General features: G+C 40.4%; 1 protein-coding gene across 1 annotated transcript in view; it reads right to left on the bottom strand.

Annotated features, from left to right (window-relative positions):
* Positions 1-6,838: 6,838 nt before the first annotated feature.
* The window catches only part of FUT9 (fucosyltransferase 9), a 188,160-nt gene continuing 183,009 nt past the window's right edge, over positions 6,839-11,989 (bottom strand). Inside the window, exon 3 of the mRNA XM_088470849.1 lies at positions 6,839-11,778. Coding sequence (XP_088326975.1) covers positions 10,691-11,770 — 1,080 coding nt within the window. The 5' untranslated portion in view covers positions 11,771-11,778 and the 3' untranslated portion in view covers positions 6,839-10,690. The remainder of the gene's footprint in view (positions 11,779-11,989) is intronic.

The raw sequence follows: 11,989 nt of genomic DNA, 5'->3' as shown, positions 1-11,989 counted from the left end.
GAGGTGGCTACTGTGATGTGCACTAAAAATATCTCTGCTAAGGAGAGTGGATGTTAAGTCACCCAACAAGCGGCAATAGCAGGGACATATTCCGACTAGAGCTGAGCGGTTCAGTTTTGCTGAAAACCGAACACACCCGAACTTTGGGGTTCCGAGTCAAACCGAGTTCTGACTCGGGTCTTGTCACCAAGTTTAGATCTCAGATCTCAAAAACAGATCTTGTGTTTTTTAGATTGCATGTTAAGTCCCTCCCTTGTGATTTTAGGAGACATTTCACACAGGAAAGTGTATGAAGACAGTGTGGACTGATAATCATGCTGCAATACTACATGCAAAAGACTGCAGGCACCTTTGTTACTGTGAATGTTTGTGTGTCAGACACTAGCAAGCACCTGTAATCCAATGCAAACAGGCTCTTATGTATTGGCCTAATTCAGTATTGCTGAGCACAGATTCCCGATGTTTGGGAATCTGCACAGGTGCCAGACCCATTCTGCGCATGTGCAGAACGGATCTGAGCCCCCGCACGTAAACTGTCAGCAGACTGTCAGCGATTGACAGTCTGCTGCCGTTTGTGGGCGGGGAGGGGGCAGCAATGCCCTCCGTACCCCGAAACGGAGGCGTGTTGCCCCCATTGGGGGGAGGAAAGAAGCCAGAATCTCTGTCAGCTGACGGATATTTCCTTGCTTCTTCATCTCAACTGCGGTGGCCAGCTGTGTGACCCCGGGGGTCACCTCAGCCGGCCGATGTCCCGCTAAGTATCCGATGCTGTGTAGGACAACGCAGCTCGGATACGTAATGCAGCAGGTGGTGTGATACCTCCTGTGCATTACTATATCAGCACAGACGAAATAGCTAAGATGCTAGCGAGCAGCTTAGCTATTCCGTCTAAAGCTGACTCAGGCCCTATGTTTGTTAGAAGTTGAAAAACTTGAAGTGAGCTGCACTTACTTACAATTGTTTATACAGAAGTGCTATATTTTTTTAAACTGCCATGTGTTTGTTTCACTGCTCTGTTGCTTAATATAACTCTCTGTACCCTTTGGCTAATATTGGTGAAAACAATATTGTGAGCTGTGAGGTAGTCAAAATTTAATAGGAATGACTGGAAATTAATGTTATTGATGGTAATAATTAGGGGTGTGCACCAGCCACTTTTCGTGTTTTGTGTTTTGGTTTTGGATCTGGATCTTTCTTCGTGTTTTGGATCTGGATTGGTTTTGCCAAAACCACCCTTCCGTGTTTTGGGTTCTAGGTTTGGTGTTATGGATCTGTATTTTTTTTTTAAAAAGCATAAAAACAGGTAAAATCACAGAATTTGTGTGTTTTTCTGCTCCTATGCTATTATTAACCTCAATAACCTTAATTTCCACTCTTTTCCAGTCTATTCCGAACACCTCACACCTCACAATAGTGTTTTTATATCCAAAAGGTTGCACCGAGGTAGCTGGATGACTATGCTAAGAGATACGAGTGGGTGGCACAAACACGTGGTCCATCTAGGAGTGACACTGCAGTGGCAGACAGGATGGCAGTTTGAAAAACTAGGCCCCAAATAGTACATAATTCAAAGAAAAAAAAGAGGTGCAAGATGGAATTGTCCTTGGGCCCTCCCACCCACCCTTATGTTGTATAAACAGGACATGCACACTTTAACAAACCAAACATTTCAGCGCCAGGGTCTGCCACACGACTGTGGCTGAAATGATTGGTTTGTTTGGGCCCCCACAAAACAAGCTGGCAATTAATCTGTCCCTGCACAAACTGGCTCTACGGAGGCAAGATGTCGTCCTCATCCTCCTCATCCACCGATTCCTCACCCTCTTCAGTGTTGTGTACATCCTCATCCTCACAGAGTATTAATTCGTCCCCGCTGGAATCCACAACCACAGGTCCCTCTGTACGTTCTGGAGGCTGGTCTCCCTGGAACAGTTGATAATTCATTTTATGAACATCATCTTCTCCACATTTTGTGGAAGCAACCTCCTACGCCTTTCGCTGACAAGGTTCCCGGCTGCACTAAACTCTCTTTCGGAGTACACACTGGAGGGGGGGCAACTCAGGTAAAATAGAGCCAGTTTGTACAGGGACCTCCAAATTGCTTCTTTTTCCTGCCAGTACAGGTACGGACTGTCTGACATGCCTACTTGGATGCTGTCACCGATGTAATCCTTTAACAGACAGACACATGCTTGTCGCTGCTGCTTTAAGGATGCAGGTGTGGCTACAGCCCACACATTTCACAAACACAGAAAAAAAAAGAAGAATTTTTTATTGTTTGTGGAGTGCACTTTGAGGGTTACACCACCCTTTGACAGACAGATGCACGCTTGTCGCTGCTGCTTTAAGGATGCAGGTGCGGCTACAGCCCACACATTTCACAAAGAGAAAAAAAAAGAAGAATTTTTTTATTGTTTGTGGAGCGCACTTTGAGGGTTACACCACCCTTTAACAGACAGACGCACGCTTGTCGCTGCTGCTTTGAGGATGCAGGTGGAATCTAGACGGGATTTGGAACCGGGGACACACTACCTCCATCAATTGTCTAAATCCCACTGCACTAATGGCGGATACCGGATGCACGTCTAACACCAACATAGCAGTCAAGGCCTCAGTTATACGTTTTGCTTCAGGATGACAGCTGTCGTACTTCATCCTCCTCGCTAGGGACTGTTGGAGGGTCAATTGTTTAGTAAAAGTAGTGGTGTTCCTACTTCCTCTCTGGGATGATGAACAACTCCCAGCAGCAGCAACAGCACTAGGAGGAAGTGGTTCTTGATCTTTCCCTATTTTATTTTTATCGCAGAAAGTTTAGTCCTCCATTTATGTTATATTGATATATACGTGCAGCTAAGGCGCACACAAACACAGAAAATATTTTTTCATTTTTTCTGGAGAGTAGTGCACTTTGTGGGTTACACCACCCTTTAAGAAATGAGCCAGCCGGCTCTTTATTTATGGGACACAGGCGCACGCTTGGCGCTGCTCCTTTGTTGATGCACGTGCAGCCACAGTGCACACAATTCACAAACACAGAAAATATTTTTTTATTTGGTTTGGAGTGTACTTTGGGGGTTACAGCACCCTTTAACGGTCAAGCCAGCCGGCCCTTTACTTATGACACAGGCGCACGCTTGGCACTACTTTGTTGATGCACGTGCGGCCACTGCGCACATAATTCACAAACACAGAAAATATTTTTTTATTTGGTTTGGAGTGTACTTTGGGGGTTACAGCACCCTTTAACGGTCAAGCCAGCCGGCCCTTTACTTATGACACAGGCGCACGCTTGGCACTACTTTGTTGATGCACGTGCGGCTACTGCGCACACAATTCACAAACACAGAAAATATTTTTTTATTTGGTTTGGAGTGTACTTTGGGGGTTACAGCACCCTTTAACGGTCAAGCCAGCCAGCCCTTTACTTATGACACAGGTGCACGCTTGGCACTACTTTGTTGATACACGTGCGGCTACTGCGCACACAATTCACAAACACAGAAAATATTTTTTTATTTGGTTTGGAGTGTACTTTGGGGGTTACAGCACCCTTTAACGGTCAAGCCAGCCAGCCCTTTACTTATAGCACAGGTGCACACTTGGCACTACTTTGTTGATACACGTGCGGCTACTGCGCACACAATTCACAAACACAGAAAATATTTTTTTATTTGGTTTGGAGTGTACTTTGGGGGTTACAGCACCCTTTAATGGTCAAGCCAGCCGGCCCTTTACTTATGACACAGGCGCACGCTTGGCACTACTTTGTTGATGCACGTGCGGCTACTGCGCACACAATTCACAAACACAGAAAATATTTTTTTATTTGGTTTGGAGTGTACTTTGGGGGTTACAGCACCCTTTAATGGTCAAGCCAGCCGGCCCATTACTTATGACACAGGCGCACGCTTGGCACTACTTTGTTGATGCACGTGCGGCTACTGCGCACACAATTCACAAACACAGAAAAAATATATATTTTTTTGCATTTGGGGGGAGCACCCCTGACGGACAGAGCACCCCCTGGACAACACTACAGCACCCCTTTAGGACTGGTACACTGCACAGGACTTTGGAGCGGACATAGCCCCTATGGACATCTGACTGCACAACACAGTCTAGCCAGCCCCTATGGACTTTGAAGTAGTGGACACAGCCCCTATGGACAACAGCAGCACAGCACAACACAGCCAGCCCCTATGGACTTTTAAGTAGTCGACACAGCCCCTATGGACAACAGCAGCACAGCACAGCACAGCACAACACTACTCTGCACTACACTACACTACACTACACAGCCCAGCCAGCCCTAACTCCCACCCTCCCTCTTCACTGTCCACAGCCGAGTGAGAAAATGGCACCGACGCAGGTACCTTATATTGGATCCAAAACCCGCGAGACTCGGAAGGCGGGATGATGACGTTTTGCCTCGATTTCAGATCCGAGTCAGGCGGGAAAAGTCGAGCCTGACTCGGATCGGCCTCACATCATGGGGGCTCGGGGGGGTTCAGATTTCAGAAATCCGAACCCGCTCACCCCTAGTAATAATACTATAGGAACAAAAACAGGTTCAAATTACATGTTTATATCTGTTTTTATCACATTTTAAAGAAATTCAAATCCAAAACCAAAACACTTGAGGATGGTTTTAGCAAAACCAAAACACTACAATGATTTAGAACCAAAACACGAGGGTCTGGGCACATCTCTAATTCAGACTGCTCCTGACTGCACTGTGTGGTCTCACTCAACTCTCTCACTGGGTGCAGCTGCAGTAGTGAGCTTTTTTTGCCAAAACTTTATTGACAAGAGGTCAAAATGATAAAGAGCACTCTTCCTGCTTCTCCAGCGAGAAGAGGCTGATAACGGCAGCTAAAGGTGAAATAGCCTGTGCTGGAGAAGACAGCTAACAGCAAGTGACATTTTCTGTAGTAACAGCTGGGTCACTTAGCGCTACCATAGGCCTATTGTACTGCAATATTCTAGCCTGCTCTTAGACCTAGCAGGCTTAAGGCAGAGAAATCCCTTTAGTACATATCAAGAAGCAATATGTACAGGGATTTTCTCTGCCTTTGTCATTTAGCTCCCTTATCTGTACTTAGCACTGTATATGGCCCCCTTTGGGCCGTATTCAATTAAGCAGCGAAAAGTCAGAATCGGTGATAATTTATCGCTGATGACGCTATTTTCGCATGTTTTAATTATGCCCGTATTTCATGGCGAAAAAAAGTGCAGAATTGGGGTTTAGGGGTGCAGGCTTAAAAAAATAGCCTGCACCCCTGGGAATGTCATTTAAAAATAAACTGGGTCAAAAAAAGTTTTTAAAAAAATCAGGAACCCCCCCAAAAAAATAACTTTAATTTTGGGGGTTAAAAAATAAAAATAGGGAACACACTTCTAAAATAGTCAAATTAAATTCAGAGGGGTTCCCAAGTATGCGGCAGGTGTTTTCTTCATTGCGGGAGTAGCGGCAGGTGCATTTTTGCAGAATTTTTAGAAATCATTTTAGGGACTTAAAAAAATGCTTAACCCCATTTTCATGTACCCCAAATTTGATAGGAATAGTTATTTTTACAAAAAAAAAATCTAAGCGCTATTCTTCACCCCTTCTTCATAGCCGCAAATATGCACCTGCCGCAGCTATTAGAAACTCAGACTTCCTTCATCAGGTAAAATTGGGGGTACCCATAGTGATCCCCCATGTCTATACATCTTTAGGGGAGTCCATGGAATGTTTCCCATTTTTTGGCGATACCTTTCCGCCGGCTCCCGTTTTCGTTGATTTCTAATTGAATACGGGGTTAAAGCGGGCATGCGCGTGATACATTACCCCCAGAAAACCTGCGATGTGGAGCGAAAATTTCAGCACAGACTTTTCGCTCCTATATTGAATACCCCCCTTTGTCTTCAAGCCCTGTGACAGCATGAAACCTTCTATATTGTATATACAATAATGTACATTCAATGTTAAATATCAGCAGTCTTGGTAATATCAGAAAAGCAAAACAAAAAGATAAATATCTTTACATCTTATGTTAAAAAAGAAGCTTTTTCGGTAATTCTATTTATACTTAGAAGTAAAAAAGTTATTCATTGTTTTTGGGCACATTGTGAAAATGTGAAAAGTGGTCTGGTTACATTCAGGGAAAAAAACTATCAATCGCAAAGTCATTAAGTTACAAACAGTATACTAGATTTGTTAGAAGGCAGGGAAAATGTTTTTTGAATAAGGCCTAAGGTACATTTTAGGTACATAAAAAGTATTTGTGCAAATATATAATATTTAATTATTAATTATTTAATTCTCACTCATGTAAATGTGTGTGCTCAAATTTTTTAATGGAATTTGGTTATCTGATTACAGAAGGATAAAAAAAAACTGAAAAAACAAAAACAAACTTAAAGACACAAAGAGGCAGATTCATTTAATACTACTCAGGTTATCAAGGCAGCAAAACATTGGCTGTTTTTGTTGGCATCCCATAGAGGTGTGAGCATAAGCAAGGAAGGATTTCCTCCCGTAATAACCTGATATATGTGTAGCTGCACATTGCATGAGGTTCTGATGGTACTTTGGGATCTGCTAAAGCTTGATGAGAGATAAAATTGTGAGATAAAAAGTATTAACCAATCTGCTCCTGTCATTTTTCAAATACAGCTTGTAAAATGAAATTTACAAGCTCTCTCCAGTCTTTGATAAATACCCCCCTTTGTGCTTAATTTTATCTGCATCCCTAAAAATAATTGAATTTGCATCATATTCCATCATTCAGAGATATTGCAGTATTTGTTTACTCAGGTAAACATATTATATATTTTTTCTTTTATAGATGTAATATTGTTTTTAAAGATTTATTGGGTGTCATATTATGTAACAGATCGTAGCAAAACACTCCTTAGTCATGATACAGCATATGTAAATGAAAACAGAAACCAAGTCCATTACCAACAAATACAAATCACAGACAAAAATTATTTTCACATTATGTTTTAGCAGTATTTTTAACATGTACCTGATACATCGAAATGGGGTCATATAAATATTAACCTAATGCTTTCACATTAAAGTGCATTACAAATTAAATTACACATTTTCCATTGCTGTTCACAATATCAATCTTGCAGTCAGTAATAACACACATGAATTGTGCCATATTTTCTAAAGTTGTTAAAAGAAACAGGTTAGTGTCCTATAAGCAGCAAACACATATGTGACAAACTGACAGGTGCACAAGGGGCAAAAGTTGTGGTAGAATTGTGTTACTGAATACACATTGTGTGAACATTATCCTATATATTTGCTGCATCTATAAACCTTTCCTACTTTGTCTTAAGTATTTCTGTGTAATACCAAGACAAAAAGAAATATTTAAGAAGAAATAATCAAGGAAAATGACATATTGGACCACAGATATCCTACGTAACATGAAAGCAGTTACAGTAGTTAGGATATACAGACTATCCCAGGAACTAAGGACGTTGTAGACAAATATTATAGAGGTCTAGGATATTTAGTTTCACTATAATGTAGTTTTATAGTGTAATAATTGTGGACCCATATAAACAAATAAAACTCATTTCAATGCAAAGCAGCATATTGGAAAGTATTTTTCTAATAGCTTTTGTATTAAATTTAATGTATTGTAACCCTACTAACTACATTTTCCCATATGAAATTGGACAGTCTTCGACAGCATATTCTGAGTGCAGTGAAATACAACAAATGTGCTGAATATAAATGTAGAAAAATTGGCCCTTTAAACTGTAGACTAACAGGCTAATTTTATTTTTACTAACAAAACAGAATACAAGTTAAAGCTCCACCTAATGCTTTGTATACTTTATAGTGGGCCTGATTCAGAGTTGTACGCATTGCACACAGCATCTGTGTCATTGGATGGACCTGCTTTGTGCATATATGCTAATGCTGCAGGATGTGTCTGAGGACAAAAACGCCTCCAGCCAGCATTACAGATCTGAGTGATGCATCCGAAGGCACATCATTGGATCCAATGGTTGCAGCATAGGTTATCTATCATTGGCCGCCTCATCTGCACTGAAGACAGCTGGTAACGCAGACACTGACCTTGGCACTCCCAGAAAACAGGGGTGACACACCCCCCACTTTCTGTAATGCTGGTCAGCACCGCCCACTCCCCAACCCCAAAGGAGAGCAGTCTGTCAATCAGGATGCGACTTTGGGGCACTGCGTAAAATAATGCTGAACCAATTCTGCACATATGCTGTCAACCCACCATCGGACATGTGTGCAAACCATCGGGTTTGTGTGCAAGTCTGAATCAGGCCCTGTGTTCCTGTGGAGATAAACTTGCATAGTGTAGCTGCAACAAGGATGGTTTTACTAAGGAAATACAGTTTATTTCATGGTAAGGCCACTTGAAATAGACCTTTGGCCATGATTTCATTTTTTCTATATCAAGATTTTCTATAAAAAGACATCCTGCTTATTAAGAAAGTGGCTCGATGTAAAGGAAAATAAAGAAATATTCATCATGCACTCTGAAAGTCAAAAAATTGGACCGTTCCATTGCAAGACAGTAGACAATGCATCCAACTGCAGATTTCTCTTACTTCCAGTAAGTGTGTCTTGATAACTGTCACCATAATGTAGCCATCAGCAGCACTTATCTCCTTATAGTTTTGTCAGTTATGTGAATAAAATCTTAGCTGCCTGTCAGCTTCAGCAAATTCCAACACTAAAAGCAAAACATTAACACAGTAAGCAGTAAGGCTCAAATTATATGGGAATCTGGGAAACTTCATAAGGTTCTTTTACAGAACCCCATAAAAGGCTGACCCACACTGCTCCTTTATATGCACGTGTTGTTAAATGTCATTACAGTATGTGCATTTCAAACTGCCCTTGTAAATTGGAAATGTTAGTGTTGCAGGTGTACAGATCCACCTGAAAGTACAGTAAAAAAAAAATGTCAAAATCCCACCTACTAAAACTCTACTAACACCCTTCAAGTATTTTGTTCTTCTTCTTAAACACCGCTCAGTTTAGCTTAATGGGTGAGGAAACATTGTACCATCTTTATTACATTTGTGACATTTGTGTTTGAATATTTTAAAATAATAAATATAATAATGTGCTTTTCAATCTCTGCTCATCATATACCTGCACCCTACATAAAGTGACTCATTGGCTCTCATATTTAAGCACTTACACATAGAAATGGATACATTGTGCAAAAGAAAGTGTGTGCTTTAACAAAACAGCATTTGCACTGTGCTTTTGCATGTTCAGAAATTAGCTTAGACTAGACTAGAAAAATCCTTTAATTTTATATCAAGGTGGCTTATTCCCATCTCTATATTTTGTGACATAGTCTTTCATATAGATGCAACCTGTTGGCAATTGTCAGTTCTACTGTACAGTTTTCTCCAGTACAAAAATTAATAATTAGTTCATTTTTTATACAATCAATTACTTAAGTCTTTAAAGATGGTATGTTAGAGACAGCACCGAAGCAGGGCTCTGTGCCCATTTGGGCAGGCTCCTCCCCCTAACATCATGATGTCACGCTCAGAACTGGGAAGTTGAGCACTCTGGGCACTGTTCCAGGTATCCTACAAGCCAAATGCAATCTACGGCAACGCTTGCACAACCCTAGTTACAGCTATGATTAGAAAACACAGGATATGTGCAAGAATCTGTATTGCTTGCTTATTATAGTACATAATATTCTTTTTCAGACAACTGCAACTATTGTAGATCAGAAAATAACTCTGCTTGCAAAAATAGCAGTGTCGTCTATAAGTAGTCATTTTATTCCAGTGTACCTCTTGTCGTGTAGTCAGTCACTTGTTAGCATTTATACAAACCTGCATTTGTTCAATGACAGCCAACCACCACCTACCCAAAAGATTGAAAAATAGATTTTCTTTTTAACCCCACAAATAATATACAGACTGATGGTGGTATAATTATAGGAAAATAAACATCACTCCTTGTTTCTTTAAAAAAATATTGAAAAAAAACCATGTAAGTCAAAAATAAACAAATGTGCTGTAGCATAACTTTAGATCAATATGATCGTAAAAGTGAAACTTCTAAATATGGAACCACATTGTGAGATTGTTTATAGGGTGAGAAAATGGCTTAAAAGTGTTACTTGCAGCCTTGGTTGACGCTAGGTGAATATGACATATCACGCGTAAACTGCGCTTGATTGAAATGGAAAACCTAACAAATAAGAATGTTCTATGTTTTTTTATTTCTCACCCTTTAAATGTTCTGATCTTACTCTTTTGCAGTTGACATATATAATAAAATGTCTAACTCCTTGTGATATTTGGCATTATAAATTGCAGCTTGATTTATACTGCATAAAGATAATCACATGGAGAAGAAGATGATTCCAGATTCCAGACTGCTACATAACACGGAAACTTTGTAAGAACTCTAAAAATAAGATGCGTAAAAAAACGGATTAAAGTTCACGGTAGATAAATCTCTCTGTGTGCACAAACTGCTGCTACATGTGGAGTGTCAGGGAATGTGGATTCTAAAGCTGATAGATGTTTCCATGTTTCACAAAGTTTATGCTTAAATTATGCATTTACGAGAGCAGTAAACAATGAGACAAAGCACTAAACGTTTATCTTGGTGCAAGTAACCATTGTAATGTCTTTCTAGAAAGTGCTTAAACATGAAAGAGGCGGCTTAGTTCCAAAACCACTTCTCCAAATTATAGACAGATTTATATTCCCGGTGTCTTTTAACATGGTCACATGCAAGGCAAGCATGAGATTCCCAGAAGTGGGACAAGTTCACGGTGTAGTGCCTCTTCCAGTTAAAGTATGACAGGTATCGTTCAGTGTCCTTATCTAGTACTAACAGATAATCCGCCAGCTCTCTAGGAGAGAGAAAATCTTCCACGTGAATAAAAGAATCCGCTGGTATGTAGTTCTCATAGTTTTCTCTTGGTGGCCCCAGGACTATTGGCACAGATCCAGCCAGTAGCGCATTGTAAAGTTTTTCAGTGATATAATCTTTGTGGATAGAGTTTTCAAAGGACAAGTAAAATTTACAAGTAGAGATGGTTGGGATCAAACTTTTATCATTCAAGTATTCACCAAATGCCTGGCCGTAGGTTAGAATTTCAATGTATTTGTTGAGTTCATTATAATACTTTACTCTAACATGATCTGGATTCCAATTGCTGACAACCCAACAGACCAGTTTGTCTTTGCTTGGCACTTCAAATTCAAAAGGCTTTGTGCTTACGACCATAAAGCCATAAGGCACCTGAATGTCTGAGTCACGTCTGTAGGTCAATGTGAGATTAAATAAATGTTCAATGCCACTTTTTTGTGGTGTGTGAGTTGGAGATTCCAGGTTCATCCAAATCCATTTCTGGAATGGTGGCCTCATCTGCACTGGCAGGTTAGTTAGGTCCCAGCTGATGTCCCTGTGATGTATTAGTACGGCATGTGATTTATTGTACAGTGTGCGGTCAGTAGTTAAATGGCAACCATGGATATTAAAAAGAGACTGGCAGGATTTAAGTTCAAATGTCTGTCCAAAAGGCCACACCCAAATAAGAATGATGGTTTCGTTATAATAATCCCTTTTAGTAGAGAAAAAATTCTTCATTTTAAGCACTGAATTAGCTGATTCGATGGGGCTGGAGATCCAGTTGTTTGTTGGTTTCACATATATTAATAAACATATCATGAAGCAAATCAACACGATGCAGATTACTAGAAATGGTCGGAAGAAGCCTTTAGATGTTGATGTCATAATTTGCCCTGAAAAACAAAACACATCAAGTTTTTGTAATGCAACATATAAGTCTGTTTTACATAGGCATGGCATCTGGGGCAAACAAGGGATTTTTATAGGGGGGTGTACACACACACACACACACACACACACACACACATATACATACATAAACACACATAGATATGCAAACACATACACACATACACATACATATGTCACCCATACATTAAACAC

This window comes from Taudactylus pleione, unplaced genomic scaffold, assembly GCF_031769625.1.
Source record: "Taudactylus pleione unplaced genomic scaffold, aTauple2 ptg000015l, whole genome shotgun sequence".
Taxonomy (NCBI): Eukaryota; Metazoa; Chordata; class Amphibia; order Anura; family Myobatrachidae; genus Taudactylus; species Taudactylus pleione.
This window is presented reverse-complemented; position numbering and strand designations above follow the sequence as displayed.